The sequence below is a fragment of the Euprymna scolopes genome, chromosome 25 (assembly GCF_053919585.1).
Source record: "Euprymna scolopes isolate OS-2025 chromosome 25, ASM5391958v1, whole genome shotgun sequence".
NCBI classification, from domain to species: Eukaryota; Metazoa; Mollusca; class Cephalopoda; order Sepiida; family Sepiolidae; genus Euprymna; species Euprymna scolopes.
In genome coordinates, this window is record NC_136506.1 from 70402253 (window position 1) to 70424054 (window position 21802).

Consider the following 21802-nt stretch of genomic DNA (forward strand, 5'->3'; position numbering starts at 1 on the left):
GGGCTGTCGGAGAAATATATTGCATTCACAACGGCGTTCCAATTAAAGAAAAGAAAGTCAAAACTTAATTGGTTTTTCTTAACATAGAATTGATTATTGTTTTCGACTTTACAAATAATAGTTACACACTAGCCTAGTCATGCAACTTAGGGGGCTGGCAGTTTTCTTTCCTTTACCAAGTTCTCTGTTCTTCATCTACCGTCAGTCCACTGGAAGGGATCAGCTGCCAGAGCGAAAAGAAGACCCCAATTAGCCAAGCGTCTCGTTTTTATCAAATCAGTAATTCCTCCCTCTGCCTTTTTGGAGTTATTCTTTCTTTTTCTTTTCCTCTCTTTTTTTTATCCTATAAATTTCTACTCCTCCTCTCGAACTTATCTCTACCCAGTTTTTAACCCCCATTTGCACTGAGGTGTTTCTACTTATTATCAAATTAGGGGTGATTAGTCACCCCGGTCGAACAACGTTCAGCGGCGACCCTCACCCCCGACCCCCAGCTGTCAGCTAAGATATCTGGGTCACTTCATATCTTCTATGGAAAAAAGTCGACCTTTAAAATGATCTCGATCTTGGTAAAATCCGTCGCCTCTATTGAAAGTTTAAGGCAGACATGCAAACATATATACATACATACATTTATATATTCGTAACTAAAAATTTTCGACCCAAACCGATGAAAAAGCTTGCCCTATCTCTGAATATCCTTTATGTAAAATTTCAAATATTTAGACCAGAAATTGTCTGAGTAATTTGGAAGAGACCACAGATCTAATTTTTTTTAAATCTTGACCCCTTTTTGACCCCTTAACATTTATTGTTTTGGGCGCAAATCAAATTATTAAGTTATATCCATGTCCAAGGAACCTATACCTAAAATTTCAAGTGTGTAGACCCAAAATTGTCGGAGGAGTTTGGTAGAGTTCTGAAAGGTCAAATCGTTGAACTTTGACCCCTTAATCGCAAAATTTCTGGCCGAAAATCAATCACATAGATTTTCCCAAATCTCAGTACTTTGTATATCAAATTTCGAGTCTGTAGGCTAAACATTCATAGAGTTATTGCGTAGGGAAATGTACACAGACACAGACAGAGACACTTTCACTTATATATATATATATATATATATATATATATATATATATATATATATATATATATATATATATATATATAAAGTGAGAATTTAACGTTACGTTTAATACCTAGTTTATTTCTGTTTATAATCTAATATATAAAAGGCTATATGTTTGTCTTTCTGTCTCCATATTTTCAAACTCTATCTCCCCTGAAACTAAAAGTCGTAGAGCAGCGCTAGGGGCCTCACGTGATTGGATTTTTTTACGGACAGTTCTTTTATGGATCTTTAGCCAGTTAAAATAGTTTTAAGGGGGTAAAAAATGGATCAAAATTTTAAAAAATCGCTATACATTTTGTACATTCATCTTAGTTTATTTTAACTTTTTTATTTTTAATCAGTTCATATGTGTGTCACGTTGGTACAATGCTAACGTCACCAGCTTTAAATTCTAGAGTCGCGATTTCGATTCTTGCTGATGGTAACTAAATACTTTTACTTTTGAAATCACGACTCTATAATAATATATACGAAATCTGGACAAAGTAAATTTCATATTAAAGCGTATTTTACGATCGGGCAAAGCCAGGAGACCCAACTCCCCGCTAGTAAATAAGAATTCTGCATGAATTAAAATATAATATTTATGTGTCGTTTATGACCAGGCAACGCCGGGCGGACTACTAGTAAATATATATATTTATGGAAAAACTTGCTTATTAAATTGTATTTCACCTTATATTTCTATCAATCTTTTATTTTATGAAGCTCGATATAACTACAGAGCATATACAAATAAATGACAAAAGTTTATATTCCAAATTTCAAAATATTGTCCATCTTACCGTTTATTTTTTAAGCATGTTAAAATGTTCAATTCTTGACAGCACCTGTTTTGTAGAACAGAATCATTCGTGTAATTATTATGTCAATGTTTGAATTTATTCTTCTCTTACTCATAAGAAAAATAGGAACTCATTAACTTTAAAAGAAAATAAAAGGAAACTGGACATGATGAAAAATCCGAAAAATCGGAAGAGTTGTTGCAATTATGTTTTCGTTAGTTACGCCATCTTTGAATTCTAAATTTGTAAATGAATGAAAAGATAAAAACTGATTTAATTATCTTTAAATGGGGTGTGGTTAATATCGGTTCTGTTGTCATAAGACAATATTCCCAGGAATTACAGCCTCCTTTGAAGAAAGGAATAATGTAGTATTTGTTCTGTTGTCAGAGCACTATGATACTTTTTGTATGGAAGGATTGTCCTAGGTATTGCATCCTCTTTTGAAGTGAAGTATCTATTATGTTGCGATGGTACCACTATGCAATCAGGCCTTACCTCTTCTTTTGAGAATGGGAGCAAGAATGTTAGTCTGTTAAGTATTGAATAATAGCACCGGTGTTATGTAATGTAAAGTGCATAGTTAATGTCCTTGACAAGGTTGTGGTGGTTAAGCCTATGTATATGCTTTTTTTCTTCTTTTCTATTTGGAAGGTCAAGGAAAATTTCAGTAACTAGATCTACTAACCAGTTTTTATTAATAGAGTGACATATTTTTAGAACAATTTACTGGTGTTACATTATAACTCTCTCTCATCTGGGCTAGTGCACTAACCACTAGTCTCTCCCTCTTGGGCAGGGTACAAAAAAGAGTATCTAACCTAATAGGTCTCACACTGTCTACCAAGCATCAGCCACTGTCTAATCGCCACAATATCCTATATATCTATAAAACCAACATTCACCCATGCATGGAGTACTGTTGCTTCATCTGGGCCGGTGCATTAACCACTAATCTCTGCCTCTGCAAAGAATTTTTAACCTAATAGGCCCTGCGCTAACTTCCAGGCTTCAGCTGTAGTCCCATGACCGCAATATTGCATCTCTGTGCGTGTTTCATAATGTGCTCCAATAAACTTACTGCATTTGTACCTTCTAAATGAAAATATTCCTGATCTTTACTATGACCCACCAGACTAGCTGCCAAATCCCACCCCTTCACTGTAAATATCCCAAGGTACTGAGATTTTCTTTCTTCAGACTTCTTACCTTTAAAATTCCCTCTTTGCTCTATGTTTCTCCGACCGTACATACATACAAAATTTAAAAATAATGTAAACAAACATCTTCCTGACCTATTCCCTACCCAGTTGTGCCTTCATCCTAGAAATCTGTACCCTATCACGGTAGCTCCTTACACTTCAGTGGTAATATGTCTTCCTTGAGGTGAACAAAAATATATATAAAAAAGTGTATAGTGTGAGATGATCATTTAGTCTTTAATGGTATGACACTAATTGAACATATCAAACTTCGGCAATTAACAAACTTCATCTGGTTTCAGCTTCTCTTCCCATGATTGAACACAATCTTTAGCCGCATGTGTCTCACCTCTGTTTATATTTGTTATTGACATCGGAGAGTTGATACTCGAAAGTCGGACACTTTTTCTTTTAAAACACAGGCAAATAATTCCACAAGAATTATGTGAAGAAAACAATAGGTTTATTGAGTCGCATTTCGCTTTATTAGTTGGTTAACTAAAACGAGTCATCCATAGCTCTGTCATGGTTGTGATTGCATCATAGAGAAAAAAGAAAGATAGTTAAACACAAGACTTTTCAATTTACATATTCGTCAAAACGTATGTCATTCTTGATCGTTCATGATACTGAGATTTTCTGTTTATAATCTAATATATAAAAGGCTATATGTTTGTCTGTATGTCTCCATATTTTCAAACTCTATCTCCCCTGAAACTAAAAGTCGTAGAGCAGTGCTAGGGGCTAGGATTTTTTTACGGACAGTTCTTTTATGGGTCTTTAGCCAGTTAAAATAGTTTTAAGGGGTAAAAAATGGATCAAAATTTAAAAAAATCGCTATACATTTGCCTCATCTGGGCCGGCGCAAATTTCCAAATTTGAACAAAAGTCACTGCTTTTACTGTGACATCATTTCCTCTTTTCTGTATTTCCACTTCCGTTTCCACGATTTTGTTTCCAAGTCAATTTTCTCTGCCCTTAAATGGATAGGAATAACCTCTTCAGTTGATTTTTTAAAGGTTTCTACAAAATTACATACAAACTTTGTGTCACAAAATTCTAGATTAACTCCTATACTATTTTGTGTTATGCACATTTTATTTGTTATTGAAGAAGATAACATTTAGAATTGATTTTAATGATTGCAATGAATTGCTTTTTTTTAATATCCACAGAGTATATGGACCAAAAGATAATCAAGATGATGTTTTCAACCAAGTACAGCCTATGTTAACATCGTTACTTGATGGGTGAGTACAAGGGATTAATTTATTTGTTTATTATATAAAGAAAAGTCAGTTGGATTCCAGACATTAAGCCTATATAGTAAAATAAAAATGTCTAGCTAGTGTTAAGTTTATGCTCATATAGCAAAACAAATCGCTATTTGATTCTGTCTAGCTAGTGTTAAGTTTATGCTCATATAGAAAAAAATCGCTATTTGATTCTGTCTAGCTAGCGTTGTTTATGCTCATATAGCAAAAATATCGCTATTTGATTCTAACAAGTGTTAGGTTTATGCACACACAGCAAAAGTAAAACGAAAAAAAAAACGCTATTTGATTCTGCCTAGCTAGTGTTAGGTTTATACACGTATAGCAAAAATGTCGGTACTTGATTCTACCTAGGTAGTTAGACTTAGGCTTCCTTTTTATGTTAGGAATATATTCTTTATATTTTGCTTCTATTTCTGGATAATGTTTGTGGCAAAACAAACAAATTTGTTGATATGCAATGAAATAGATGAAGCAATCCAACCAGTGGGTTGCTTATAATAGATTTTGCGTTTTACAGTTGAATTACTCAAAGAGTTGATAAATGGTTGGCTCAGTGGATAGTGACGTCTTTATTTCTTTGTATTTTTTTATGGGAATAACTCAAGACACGGCGTGAAGCTATTTGATGTATGGAGCTAACAAGAGCGAATGATGATTATTACGATAGCAGAAGATTCGTATTGATCTTAGTTTTGAAAAGTCTAAAGGTCGGTAGGAGGAAAACATTGAGCAGGAAACGAGTTCCACAAATCAAAATGAAGCTAAGGAACAAAGGAAGCAGGGAATAGATCAGACATCTCTGAAGATCACATGCCATTATAGTATTTATTAAAAAAAATACTGAGACTAACAACATCACGTCTGTGAGAGAGAAGTTGCAGTGAATAAGAAAGCGTGGGAGTCAATATAATTCCAGATACATGTCTCCATTTTATTGAAAATCCTCGAATGTGAGATTCACCAACCGAAATATGACAAAAGTACTCTATATATGGTCTGATAGTAGATTTTTCGAGATAAAACATAGTGTTAGATGTGAGAAAGTGTTTAGAGCCATATAGAGAAACAATTTTCCTAATTTTGCCTAATTATTAAAAGTAGACGCAGTGGTGATGCAGAAGCCGAAGTTGATACGTCATGATGGCAGCAACTCGTTCTCGTGTATTGCCATTACTTAATATATCTCTGGCTCAAATGACGCAAACATGAGCACAATTAGCAGCACGTGCCAGGCGGTCACTTCTATGAACTTTCTTATAGTCTTGCACATTCACTGATGACCGGGTCACTTCTATGAACTTTCTTATAGTCTTGCACATTCACTGATGACCGGATCCAAGCTGCGGTGTCCCAAACACTTACCAGGCCAGACCCTGGAAGTTCCAAAGTCCTTATTGCCATTGACGTCCATATTTGCATCAGTCCTCATTGAATGTCCATTTGCCGTTTTAGGCTAAAGCCAACCTTTTTGTTACCGAGATACACATTGATAGCAAAGTGTGTATTTCATTGCATATCAAGTAATGCCTGTGCTTGAAGCTTTTTATTGTAAGGAAAGACTTTGCACTGAGACAATCCCACTCTCTAAACAACTGCCACATTGAACCAAAAAGAAGAGCAAGTCAACATCATTGGAAGCAGCAGTCGCCGCAGGTTTTATATCAGGGTTTTCCTTCTCCTAGAGAACTTGCCTTCACCACAGTTTACGGAAGCCCTCTCCACCCACCATACCATTTGATCCATGACTGGAACTTAGGTTGCTGGGCACCAGAGAATACTCCACACGCCGGTGGGTCATGTATGCTGCAGCTGACAGAGCTTAAGCTCCTCTGGAGATTTCTGTCAGGATTACCTCACCCTTAGCCTTTGGTTAAAAGAACCTTGGAGCAAAAGGCAGTGGAGGTCCAGTTATGTGGCATACGACACTCGCCATTCATCACAGCCCCGTCTGCGTGGCATTGGTCACAACGTGCACGTGGGGTTGATTTGACTGTGAGAAGCACAGTATGACACTAAGACATCTGTGTGCTTTTAACATACGTCCCCACAAGACCTTGACCACCTGACTATAAAGAGAAAATAATGGTCAATGACTATGAAGAGAAAATAATGGTCAATGACTATAAAGACAAAATAATGGCCAATGACTACGAAGAGAATATAATGGTCAATGACTACAAAGAGAATATAATGGTCAATGACTATAAAGAAAAAATAATAGTCAATGACTACAAAGAGAATATAATGGTCAATGACTATAAAGAGAATATAATGGTCAATGACTATAAAGAAAAAATAATAGTCAATGACTACAAAGAGAATATAATGGTCAATGACTATAAAGAAAAAATAATGGCCAATGACTACAAAGAGAAAATAATGGTCAATGACTACAAAGAGAAAATAATGGTCAATGACTACAAAGAGAATATAATGGTCAATGACTATAAAGAGAATATAATGGTCAATGACTACAAAGAGAATATAATGGTCAATGACTATAAAGAGAATATAATGGTCAATGACTATAAAGAAAAAATAATAGTCAATGACTACAAAGAGAATATAATGGTCAATGACTACAAAGAGAATATAATGGTCAATGACTATAAAGAGAAAATAATAGTCAATGACTACAAAGAGAATATAATGGTCAATGACTATAAAGAGAAAATAATGGTCAATGACTACAAAGAGAAAATAATGGTCAATGACTACAAAGAGAATATAATGGTCAATGACTATAAAGAGAAAATAATGGTCAATGACTATGAAGAGAAAATAATGGTCAATGACTACAAAGAGAAAAAAATGGTCAATGACTATGAAGAGAATATAATGGTCAATGACTATAAAGAGAAAATAGTAGCCAATGACTACAAAGAGAATAAAATGGTCAATGACTACAAAGAGAATATAATGGTCAATGACTATGAAGAGAAAATAATGGTCAATGACTATAAACAGAAAATAATGGCCAAAGACTACAAATAGAATATACTGGTCAATGACTATAAAGAGAAAATAATGGCCAATGACTACAAAGAGAATATAATGGTCAATGACTATAAAGAGAAAATAATGGCCAATGACTACAAAGAGAATATAATGGTCAATGACTATAAAGAGAAAATAATGGACAATGACTACAAAGAGAATATAATGGTCAATGACTATAAAGAGAAAATAATGGTCAATGACTATGAAGAGAAAATAATGGCCAATGACTACAAAGAGAATATAATGGTCAATGACTATAAAGAGAAAAAAATGGTCAATGACTACAAAGAGAATATAATGGTCAATTACTATAAAGAGAAAATAATGGTCAATGACTACAAAGAGAATATAATGGTCAATGACTACAAAGAGAATATAATGGTCAATGACTATGAAGAGAAAATAATGGTCAATGACTATGAAGAGAAAATAATGGTCAATGACTACAAAGAGAATATAATGGTCAATGACTATAAAGAGAAAATAATGGTCAATGACTATGAAGAGAATATAATGTTCAATGACAATAAAGAGAAAATAATGGCCAATGACTACAAAGAGAATATAATGGACAATGACTATAAAGAGAAAATAATGGTCAATGACTACAAAGAGAATATAATGGTCAATGACTATAAAGAGAAAATAATGGTCAATGACTATGAAGAGAAAATAATGGTCAATGACTACAAAGAGAATAAAATGGTCAATGACTATAAAGAGAAAATAATGGACAATGACTACAAAGAGAATATAATGGTCAATGACTATAAAGAGAAAATAATGGTTAATGACTACAAAGAGGATATAATGGTCAATGACTATAAAGAGAAAATAATGGCCAATTACTACAAAGAGAAAATAATGGTCAATGACTATAAAGAGAAAATAATGGACAATGACTACAAAGAGAATATAATGGTCAATGACTATAAAGAGAAAATAATGGTCAATGACTATGAAGAGAAAATAATGGCCAATGACTATAAATAGAATATAATGGTCAATGACTACAAAGAGAATATAAAGGTCAATGACTATAAAGAGAAAATAATGGCCAATGACTACAAAGATAATATAATGGTCAATGACTATAAAGAGAAAATAATGGTCAATGACTACAAAGAGAATATAATGGTCAATGAATACAAAGAGAATATAATGGTCAATGACTATAAAGAGAAAATAATGGTCAATGACTACAAAGAGAATATAATGGTCAATGACTATAAAGAGAAAATAATGGCCAATGACTACAAAGAGAATATAATGGTCAATGACTATAAAGAGAAAATAATGGACAATGACTACAAAGAGAATATAATGGTCAATGACTATAAAGAGAAAATAATGGTCAATGACTATGAAGAGAAAATAATGGCCAATGACTACAAAGAGAATATAATGGTCAATGACTATAAAGAGAAAAAAATGGTCAATGACTACAAAGAGAATATAATGGTCAATTACTATAAAGAGAAAATAATGGTCAATGACTACAAAGAGAATATAATGGTCAATGACTACAAAGAGAATATAATGGTCAATGACTATGAAGAGAATATAATGTTCAATGACAATAAAGAGAAAATAATGGCCAATGACTACAAAGAGAATATAATGGACAATGACTATAAAGAGAAAATAATGGTCAATGACTACAAAGAGAATATAATGGTCAATGACTATAAAGAGAAAATAATGGTCAATGACTATGAAGAGAAAATAATGGTCAATGACTACAAAGAGAATATAATGGTCAATGACTACAAAGAGAATATAATGGTCAATGACTATAAAGAGAAAATAATGGTCAATGACTACAAAGAGAATATAATGGTCAATGACTACAAAGAGAATATAATGGTCAATGACTACAAAGAGAATATAATGGTCAATGACTACAAAGAGAATATAATGGTCAATGACTATAAAGAGAAAATAATGGTCAATGACTACAAAGAGAATATAATGGTCAATGACTATAAAGAGAAAATAATGGCCGATAACTACAAAGAGAATATAATGGTCAATGACTACAAAGAGAATATAATGGTCAATGACTATGAAGAGAAAATAATGGTCAATGACTATAAAGAGAAAATAATGGCCAATGACTACGAAGAGAATATAATGGTCAATTACTACAAAGAGAATATAATGGTCAATGACTATAAAGAAAAAATAATAGTCAATGACTACAAAGAGAATATAATGGTCAATGACTATAAAGAGAAAATAATGGTCAATGACTATAAAGAAAAAATAATAGTCAATGACTACAAAGAGAATATAATGGTCAATGACTATAAAGAAAAAATAATAGCCAATGACTACAAAGAGAATATAATGGTCAATGACTATAAAGAAAAAATAATGGCCAATGACTACAAAGAGAAAATAATGGTCAATGACTACAAAGAGAAAATAATGGTCAATGACTACAAAGAGAATATAATGGTCAATGACTATGAAGAGAATATAATGGTCAATGACTATAAAGAGAAAATAATAGCCAATGACTTCAAAGAGAATAAAATGGTCAATGACTACAAAGAGAATATAATGGTCAATGACTATGAAGAGAAAATAATGGTCAATGACTATAAAGAGAAAATAATGGCCAAAGACTACAAAGAGAATATACTGGTCAATGACTATAAAGAGAAAATAATGGTTAATGACTACAAAGAGGATATAATGGTCAATGACTATAAAGAGAAAATAATGGCCAATTACTACAAAGAGAATATAATGGTCAATGACTATAAAGAGAAAATAATGGACAATGACTACAAAGAGAATATAATGGTCAATGACTATAAAGAGAAAATAATGGTCAATGACTATGAAGAGAAAATAATGGCCAATGACTATAAATAGAATATAATGGTCAATGACTACAAAGAGAATATAAAGGTCAATGACTATAAAGAGAAAATAATGGCCAATGACTACAAAGATAATATAATGGTCAATGACTATAAAGAGAAAATAATGGTCAATGACTACAAAGAGAATATAATGGTCAATGAATACAAAGAGAATATAATGGTCAATGACTATAAAGAGAAAATAATGGTCAATGACTACAAAGAGAATATAATGGTCAATGACTATAAAGAGAAAATAATGGTCAATGACTATGAAGAGAATATAATTGTCAGACTATAGTGAGAAAATAATGGTCAATGACTATGAAGAGAGTATATATGGCCAATGACTACAAAGAGAAAATAATGGTCAATGAGTATAAACGGAAATACAAGCCAACACTTTTTCTGTTTATAGTCATTGACCATTACTTTCTCTTTATAATCATTGGCCATTATTTTTTCTTTATAGTCATTGGCCATATATACTCTCTTCATAGTCATTGACCATTATTTTCTCACTATAGTCATTGACCATTATCTATTAACACTCTTCTACAAAATTAATTATTTTGTTTGACATGACCACAATGATTCGGGATGCTGTGAAGATCAGGGAAGAAATCAGTTTAGCCTGACCAGAGTGAAAACCATTGCAACAAAAATAATTTAAATAATAATTAAAAAAAAAAAAATAATAAGCGAAATAGAAAAAATCTGGGATACAAAATTGGATATGTATTATTGGAACATTAAAGCGCAGTACGAGGAAGAAACCATTGTTTTGGCATTAAAAAACATCACAAAATTGTTGATATGCCATAAAAAAATAAACCAAACCAGCAAATAAACTGTTTATAATAGATACAAATTAAAAAAAAATTGGATTACCTAAAGGGTTGACTTCAACGTTCACCATAAAAACTGACTTGGATTCTCTACTCACACAGATGCAGCGGGCAGCTCAACACATAGTTTCTCTATATCTCACTCCCTATCACAAATGGTTACGTTTCCAACCCGTTTCCCTGACCAGCAAGAACAACAAGCATCACTTCTAGATCTGTTTCTGACTACAGTTCCCGAGGATTGCATAGCAAATGCTGACAGCCCACTCGGGAATGCTGACCATGCAGTGATAATGGTAGAAATCGCCCTAAATTCTAGACCCAAAACTGAAGAACCAGTGCTCAAAACAACGAGATATTAAAAAAAAGCTGACTGGGAAGCCATCAGAGATCTTATCAGAGATGCCCCATGGGGAAATATTTTTTCTCTTCCTGCTGAACAGTGCGCAAATGAGACCACTGAATGGTTCAAAACAGTAATTGAAGCACATGTTCCCATGCGGAAATTTTATAGCAAGCCCCACTCTCCCCAATGGTTTACTTCGACTTGCACAACTGCCATCGCTCAAAGGCAGCATGCATACCGCAGATTTAACCGACATAAGTCCAGTTCAAACAAACAGAAGTATATAGAGGCTATAAGTAACGCTAAGAAAGAAATAGCAACAGCTAAGAGAGAATTTACTGAAACCACTAAAAAACGCATCGAAGCACAAAAATTAGGAAATCGTGACTTCTGGAAAATCCACAACAGTGTAGTAAATAATGAGCAATCAACAATTCCCCCACTAACCAACAATCACGAGGTTGTTTGTTCAGCAACCGACAAGGCTAATATGCTTGCCTTCGAACTTCACACTGGACCCTTCCAACCACCCCCTGCCTGACTTTCCTTTGCAGACAGACACCACGCTAGACGATCTAAAAATCACCCCTGCTCAGGTACACGCTATCATAAAAAACCTTGACACTTCAAAAGCATGCGGACCTGATCTCATCCCAGCTGTGCTATTAAAAAAGTGCTTAGCCGAAGTAGCTGCAGTTCTCTCCAAACTCTACAACAAATGCCTTAATGAATCATGCTTTCTGGGCTGTTGGAAAACTGCTTCTGTTGTACCAGTATTCAAGAATTCTGGCGAAAGAACTGACCCATTAAATTATCGCCCCATTAGCCTCCTCCCACTTTTCGCCAAAATATTTGAGACCATAATTAACCATGCTCTAGTCCGGCACCTTACAGATACTAAACTTCTGACTGACAAACAATATGGATTTAGACAAGCCCGTTCCACAGCTGACATCCTCACTGTAATCTCTGAACGTATATACCATTCACTGGACAAAGCGGGGGAGGGCAGAGTGGTAGCTCTAGATACATCTAAGGCTTTTGACAGGGTATGGCATGAGGGTCTCCCCAGGAAAATTAAATCATACGGTATCACTGGTAGAATACTTAACATAATTAAATCCTTCTTAGATAAGAGAAAAATCCAGGTTGTCTTCGACGGTCGTACATCTAAACAGTGTGATATAAATGCGGGAGTGCCTCAGGGGTTTATCCTTGGACCTCTATTGTTCCTAATATTTATTAATGACCTCCCCGACAAAACTGCCTCTGAGATGGATATATATGCTGATGACACCACGCTCTATAACAGGCATGACAGGAAAACAAATGCACACATAACTAAAGAAATGGCAAAAACACTACAGGATGACCTCCAATCTGTAGTGGAATGGGGACATAAATGGATGGTCACATTCAATGCTGCCAAGACTAAACTGGTTTCCTTCAATAATTACAAGAAACCTTCTCTGCCACCAATAGCAATGGCCAGTGACTCCCTGTCTGAGAGTACATCTTTCAAACTGCTTGGCCTAACGTTCACAGGAAACATGAGTTGGAACAATTATATTGAAAACATTGCCAGGGCCGCTGCGAAGAAGGTAGGCTCTCTCTACCGTGCTAGAAAACTACTGACACCTGAAAGTATCCTGTACCTCTATAAGGCCACCATTCCCCCATGTATGGAGTATTGTTGTCACATTTGGGCTGGTGCATCTGTTGCTAGTCTCTCGCTCCTAGACAAGGTTCAAAAGAGAGTCGCCAATCTGATAGGCCTGAACTAGCATCTAAGCTTCAGCCTCTGTCCCATCGACGAAACGTTGCATCCCTCTGCCTGTTCTACAAGTATTTTAATGGTGAATGCTCTGACGAACTGCAGACACTTGTGCCCCCACGACGTAGACACCCTTGACAAACCCGACAGGCAGCTAAATCCCACCCCCACACAGTAGAGATCCCTAGATATAAAAGATCTTTCTACTCCAGTAGTTTCTTCCCCAGAACCGCTAGACTCTGGAATTCCATTCCAGATCCCTGCTTCCCTAACTGTACTGACATGCAGAAGTTCAAGTGTAACGTGAACTGACATCTTGCTGCCCAAATCCCAATATAGTGCCCCAGTAGTTGCTGCCCCTAATAGTAGCCCCCTACACCAAAGTGGCAATGTGCCTTGTTTGGGGTGAAAATGTAATTAAAAAAAAATAAATAAAAAATAACAAGGTTTTTTTTTTTTGTATTTTTGAATCTTCAGACAACTGTTCTTATCTTGAGTGCTATTTTCACAACGATTTGGTTGACCTTCTTCAGGTGTATCTGTTGAAGAACCCATTACGTAGCAAATAATGTACTTGGTAAAATTCAGTTGTAAGTTACACTATTCTGGAGGTTGAAAGTTTAATCCTCAATGCAGGAAACACTAAGAAATACAATTGCGAATTACTTGTATCCAGTCATGGCTGACAGAAGAAAAGTATTCTACCCACGAGAATTAAATAAAGGAGATTAAATAAAAGGTCTGTTCGTAATTCTGTGCTGATTCCTGAGTTCAACAGAATGATTCCCAAGTTTAGCATGGCACACCTGAAGAAGGTCGATCGAAATACTGAGATGAGAGCAGTAGTCCGAAGAATCCAACCAATATGAATAATAAATCCTCATCTAAAAAAAATCAAAACCATAAAAAAAGGTTTCTTCTCTTATTGAGTGATCACTATCCAACAACATTCCTCATCCACAGTGTTCATACTCCTCCCACTACCAACACCACTACCACACCTCTCCCCATTCCTCACACTTAATTACAATCCATTTGGACGAACGTTCGACCCGCCATTACCAGAATCATTACACAGAAATTAATTATTCGAAACGAAAAGCTGAATTTGATTAGTTGATCAAAACTAACTTAATATGTCTTGATTAGCTTCACTCCAATCCAAGAAAATGGCTTTCTGACATTTCTAAGATTTGAAAGCGCTACACAGAACTGATTGGTGCAGTTTGATCATCTCTCAGGGAAAAAGAGCTTATTCAGAGGTATCCTTAGAAAAAAGTTAGTTAGAATCAGATACCTATAGTAGATAGAAACCGTGGAGCTCCATTCTTCATGATCGACCTAGGGAGAAAAAGCTCAGTGTCAGGTTCACAGGAATTAACTTTGCAACTAAAGTTTGAACTTCAGTAAAGTTTGAAGTGGACTTTGTGAACTAACTGGCTGAAGAATTTTGAAACAGTATTGATCAAAACATTAATTACAGGTGTAAACACACATTTTTTTTTTACTAGGGACTCACCATGTATCAAAGCCCAGAGGCCATTTGAGGATAAGGGTTGATGAGTGAACATTGTGTTAAATGGTAATGATATAAATTGAGTAGAAATAGATTAAGAAGTATATGTTTACGTTAGATTTGAAAACCCACATGTTATAATCAGTTGGGAAGCAGTCGCATGGTATTCTGTTCCACAGACGGGCAGCTTTGAGAAAGAAACGTTGCTCATTGAATTTTCGTTTAGTTTTAGGTACACATACAGAGTAAGGGAAATTGTTGGCAGTGGTTGTAGCTTGGCAAGTGTTTGCTATAAATGTTTTACAGTGGGGTGGATCATAGATTGAAGCTCAGTCGAGCACCTGCCATGAAAATAACAATAGAACTGAGATAGACTCTCTATATATGTTCTATGAGAAAGAGGTAGAAGGGAAGAGAAAAAGACATTACTCACTAGATTTCGAAATAAATTTTAGACCCTATCAAGGAAGAAAAGGATGCGCTGAGCAGCCCCTCTCCAAATTATTGTCCTATTAGTCTCCTTCTTCTCTTCGCAAAAATCTTTGGACCCTTAATTAATCAAGCACTAGGCCACCATCTCATAGATAATACATTTCTTTCCAACCAACAGTATGGATTTAGGCAAGCACGTTCTACTGCAGATATCCTAACTGTAATCTCTGAATGCATATATCATACATTGGATAAGGTAGACGAGGTTGGAGCACTAGCCCTTGATATATCTAAGGCAGGGTATGGCATGATTTAAAGGTAATATAAATCAAAAGAGATTTATAGGTATACTAGTTGCATAAAACTGGGACCTAAAAAAGAAATTAATTTAGGATAAAATAAAAGAATAAATGAAGGGATTAGCATTTCGTCTTTAACCTATGGATGTTTTTTTATTTGGAACTGAGACTTCTGCTTTTTGAGTTTCTTATTTCAGAATAATTTTTATTTCGAAAGGAATATATCTTTCAGAATATATACCTTTTCTGTCTATTAACTGTTCTTCAAGTTTCTTTTAGATATTCTCTACTGTGGATTTCAGTTTATCATCAGATTTACCTGTCTTGGATTTACATATCATATTACCAAATATATATTTCAACCTACGGATCTCTATTGACTTCCCCTACCTATTTGATATTCCGCAACTTTTTGTTGCTATAGCTACTCCTATTTGCTATGCAATTTCAAAAACTTTTTTATGTAAATATGTTAGTATTCATATTTTGCAGTTTCATTTTATGCTTGAAAGAGCATTTCATCCTTATATTGTGAGAAGGAAGCATTCATTGAAACTCCATGGATTAATTTTTAATTTGGTATTCCTTGTCGGATAATATAATTTTTTTTCTTATATTCAGATTTTTTTAGCGAATTAAGAAAATGAATCTTTAGATAATGTTTGAACATTATTAATTCCCATCTAAGCAGCAGTTTTGGTTGTGAGCGCCGATATATAAACTATCAAATATTGAACAGGTCTAAAAGCGTTGTTTTTGGGTTATTGAAAAGAGAAAAAAAAAGTTTACCATTGACTGAAAAGAAAAAAATTGGGCCGACCCCGAATAACAACTAAGAGGGAGTATCGAAAAATCACTCGATCATCTCGTTCTGATCGCTTTAAAACTGCAGCTTCGATATCCCGGTATTTTACATCCAAAACTAGACGAAAATATTTCCAGACAAACGATCTCACGAAGATTAAACAAAGTTTGATTATTTTCAAGAAGTCCATGCTCAAAGCCTTTAATTTTTATTAAAAATAAAAAGGCCAGATTGTTATTCGCCGAAAAACATTTGTTTTGGGAAGAAAAAAATGGGGAAAGATTCATTTTAGTGATGAATCTAAATTCAATCTTTTTGGATCAGACAAAAGTCCACATGTCAGAAGAAAAAATAGAGAAAGACTGTCCCCTAAGTGCGTTAAAAGTACAGGAAAATTTGAAGGCGGTAGTACAATGGTATGTGGCCGATATCTTCAAAAGGAACTGGCCTCTTTGTGAGGATTCATGGAAAAGTAAATGCCCGAATGTACAGAGAATTGATTAGAGAACATGTGGTTCTTAATCTTTCTGATTCTTATATTTTTATGCAAGATAGCGCACCGTTTTAGATGCCATAAAGCAAAAATAGTTTTAGAAGAGCTAAATAGATTCAGTATTTGTGTTATGGATTGGCCAGCTCAGAGACCCGACCTTAAGCCAATTGAAAATGTTTGGAAAATTATTGGTGATAAAATCACTGACCCCCCCCCCCACCACCAAAAAAAAAAAAAAATCTTGATGATTTATGGGAATGTATAAGAAAATCCTGGAATGATATCTCCCCTATAATATGTGAACGATTAGTTCTGTCTTGCAGCAAAAGATGCCATAGTGTGATTGAAAACAAGGGGCTTTTCACTAAATACTGAAAGGAATTTTTGTTTTTTTTCCCTTTTTTCATAGATAAAGTTAGAAGCCATTTAAAAGAAGATGATCGACCGTTCCTTCACATTTGGATGTTACTATATATATATATATATATATATATATATATATATATATATATATATATATATATATATATATATATATATATATATATATATATGACAAAAGCCTGTATTCCAAATTTCACTGTGTCTATTTTCAGAGGTTATTTTTTATAAGTATTGAAATGTTCAATTCTTGACAGCACCTTTCAAGAATTGAACATTTCCGTTGTAACAAAAGTATCAAGGCCTTTAATTTATTAATCATTTGTTTTACAACCTTGTATATTAAACCATAGCCGATAGTGAGAGTTGATCAACTGATTTTTCAATCAGGGTTTCCAATGTGAAATACAATGACATTACTATGACCGTTCATAAACGACTTCCCTAATAAAATTGCTTCTGAGATGGGTGTATTTGCTGATGACACCACGCTAAGAGGGGAAAACAAATGTACACATATACAAGGCAATGGCAGAAATCTTAGAAAACGATTTTCAGTCTGTTGCAGAATGGGACCGTGAATGTATGGTAACTTGTATTAGTACTAAAACTGTGCTTCTTTCTTTTAACAACTACAAAAAATATCTCAACCCGCCATTACCATGACAAATGACACCCGACCTGAAAGCTTATCTGTCAACATTTTCGGCATGACGTTTACCGGCAACATGCATTGGAAAAAAAACATTGAGGACATTTGTAAGGTTTCTATAAAAAAATGTAGGGTCCCTTTACCATAATAGAAATTTACTCATACCAGAGACCATTCTATATAATGGCCATGGCCATAATTTTGCCATGCATGGAGTATTGTTGCAAATGCAACATCCATTATCAAAATGTAGCATTCATTATTAACAATGTAGCATACGCTATCAACAATGTAGCATTCGTTATCAACAATGTAACAACTGTTATCAACAATGTAACATCCGTTATCAACAATATAGCATTGGTAAACAACAATGTAACATGCGTTGTCAACAATGTAGCATCTGTAATCAACAATGTAGCATCCGTTATCAACAATGTAGAATTCGTTACCAACAATGTAGAATCCCTTACAAACAATGTAGCATTCGTTATCAATAATGTAACATCCGTTATCAACAATGTAGCATCCGTTACCAACAAAGTAGCATCTGTTATCAACAATATAGAATCTGTTATCAAAAATGTAACATCCGTTGTCTACAATGTAACATCCGTTATCAACAATGTATCATCCGTTATCAACAATTTAGCATCCGTTATAAACAATGTTACATCTGTTATCAACAATGTAACATCCGTTATAAACAATGTAACATCCGTTATCAACAATGTTACATCCGTCATCAATAATGTTACATTCGTTATCAACCATGTTACATATGTTATCACCAATGTAACATCCGTTATCAACAATGCAACATCCGTTATCAACAATGTAACATCCGTTATCAACCATGTATAATCTGTCATCAACAATGTAGCATCTGTTATCAACAATGTAACATCCGTTATAAACAATGTAGCATTCGTTATCAACAATGCATCATCCGTTATCAAAAATGTAGCATCCGTTATCAACAATGTTACATTGGTTATCCCCAATGTAACATCCGTTATCCACAATGTAACATCCGTTAGCAAAATATAGCATTCATTATTCACAATGTAGCATCCGCTATCAACAATGAAGCATCCGTTACCAACACTGTTAGATCTGTTATCAACAATGTAGCATCAGTTATCAACAATGTAACATCCGTTATTAACAAGGGAGCATCCGTTATCAACAATGTAGCATCCGTTATCAACAATGTGGCATCCGTTATTAACAATATAACATACGCTATCAACAATGTAGCATCCGTTATCAACAATGAAGCATCCGTTATCAACAATGTAACATCCGTGTTGATAACAATGTAACATCCGTTATCAACAATGTAACATCCGTTATCAACAATGTAACATCCGTTATCAACAATGTAGCATCCCTAATTAACGATGTAACATCCGTTATCAACAATGTAACATCCGTTATCAACAATGTAGCATTCGTTATTAGCAATGTAACAACCGTTATTAACAATGTAGCATCCGTTATAAACAGTGTAGCCTCCGTTATAAACAATGTAGCATTCGTTATCAACAATGTAGCATCCGTTATCAACAATGTTCCATCTGTTATCAACAATGTAACATCCGTTATAAACAATGTAACATACGTTATCAACAATGTTACATCTGTCATTAACAATGTAGCATCCGTTTTCAACAATGTTACATCTGTTATCAACAACGTAACATCAGTTATCAAAAATGTAGCATCCGTTATCAACAATGTAGAATCCGTTATCAACAATGTAACATACGTTCTCAACAATGTAGCATCCGTCATCAACAATGTAACATCCGTTATCAAAAATGTACCATCCGTTATCCAAAATTTACCATCCGTTATCGACAATCTAGCATCCGTTATCAACAATGTAACATCCGTTATCAACAATGTATAATCCGTTATCAACAATGTAACATCCGTTATAAACAATGTAACATTCGTTACCAACAATGTTACATCTGTTATAAACATTGTATCATCCGTTATCAACAATGTAGTATCCGGTATCAACAATGTTACATGCGTTATCCACAATGTAACATCCGTTATCAACAATGTAACATCCGTTATCAACAATGTAGCGTTCGTTATCAACATTGTAGCATCCGTTTTCAACAATGTAACATTCGTTAGAACAATTTAACATCCGTTATCAACAATGTAGTATCCGTTATCAACAATGTAGTATCCGTTATCAACAATGTAGTATCCGTTTTCAACAATGTAGTATCCGTTATCAACAATGTAACATATGTTATGAACAATGTAACATCCGTTATGAACAATGTAACATTCGTTAGCAACAATGTAACATCTGTTATCAACATTGTAACCCTACCATAGTCTTTGAAGAAAAGAATTCGGTTTCTAGCTATCCTCGCCACACTGAGACTAGTTTAAGTTTTTTAAAAAGAGTTTTAGCTCGTGAAATATATTAATTTTGGTACTTTTTTTATTTTTGGAGCCTCCAAACAATTCCCCTCCACCTTGGCCACCTCTAAGTGCTGCTTCTATCTTGGAGGACACAATCAATTTCCATATTCCATCCTGATGTTTTTATTTTTCATGTCCTTCTTAAGTCTCACCTCTATCTTGAGACTGCCATGCTTGTTTTCAGTTCATCCGAAAAATAGTCTGACACTCAGCAAAGGGTTCAGAAGGTCGTACTAATCTGCCCCATTAGCGTTTTTTTTTTTGGCTCTTTATTTTTTTTGCATGTTTTTCTGTATTTTTGCATGTTTTTAGGTTCTACCACTCATTATTTTTCCTGTATGTAAATACAATTTATTTGAAATCATTGGAGGAATAGGATTAAAGCCATGGAGTGACTGTGGTACTTTGGTGATAGTGTTACATGCATTTTCTTCGACATACCTTACTTCATGTGTCGTCGATGTTGATCCATCTGGAATTCATTTTCTCTTGGAGGGAGACTGGTACCTGTTAGACGAAGATTTATCACTCCAAGACGATGAATTGGTTTTATAGATTTTATTTTCCTTCCAGATGTCGATACAGAATATGGAAGTAAATCTTGCTTGCTTTGAACACGTCAGCGTCCCCTACCCCCAGTGAAGGGGAGGGAACAGCTATTAAGCCGTCCGTCTTCTTCAAAGCCCAAATCCAGGCTCACAGATCTAGCCAACCTGACCACGTCACTCATACGTAATCTGGTCAGCTGACCCTCGGTTCTGGTAAACGTGTCTACACTCCACGTTTACTCACCTCTCTCTCTCTCTCTCTCTCTCTCTCTCTCTCTCTCTCTCTCTCAATCCATTCTGTAACAATAGTATATACTTTAGAGTTGGTAAAAAAATGTTATTGTCAAAAAAGTTACATTCGACTTCACTTTTATCATCCAAAACCAATAGAGCATCATACCTAAAACAAAAAAACAAAAAACAAAAAAGAATTATTTATTGTGTGATGCTGCACTTAGTCTATTTTATCCTCGGTCAGTGAATGAGAAGTCCTTCTAGACTGAGGCATTTTTTGTTCCAATCCATGGAAACCTTTTATGGGGAATTGATTTCCTCATATTAAAATCGACCTTGTGTCTATTCTCCCTCTCTCCCCTGATTAGTTAATGAATCAGGGCAATCAAGTGATTTCTGAGATATTTCTCCAGCATTAAATAAAACAAACAAACAAAAAAAGCTTAATATGCCGTAAAATCAAAAAAACCCAAATGAATCGCATCCATTAAGGATTACGTTCCTGCATTTAAAACCTCAAACCGGAAGATTGTTCTGTAAATAAAGTTATTCCTTCCCTACTTCTGTGGAACCTCATCACACACTCCAGAAGTAGAATGATCACATATACGTACATCGCCAAGGCCGCTGGAAAAATGGTCGGATCCTTCTATCGATCCAGTAGATATCTCACTGCTGATGCAATTCTCTATCTATATAAGAGCCAGATACGTCCAAGGATGGAGTACTGTTGCCACATATGGGCAGAAGC

General features: G+C 34.6%; 1 protein-coding gene across 1 annotated transcript in view; it reads left to right on the forward strand.

Annotated features, from left to right (window-relative positions):
* LOC145247429 (kinesin-like protein KIF25) overlaps nucleotides 1-21802 on the forward strand; it is a 446897-nt gene that overhangs the window by 282415 nt on the left and 142680 nt on the right. Inside the window, exon 8 of the mRNA XM_080109187.1 lies at nucleotides 4295-4369. Coding sequence (XP_079965313.1) covers nucleotides 4295-4369 — 75 coding nt within the window. The remainder of the gene's footprint in view (nucleotides 1-4294; nucleotides 4370-21802) is intronic.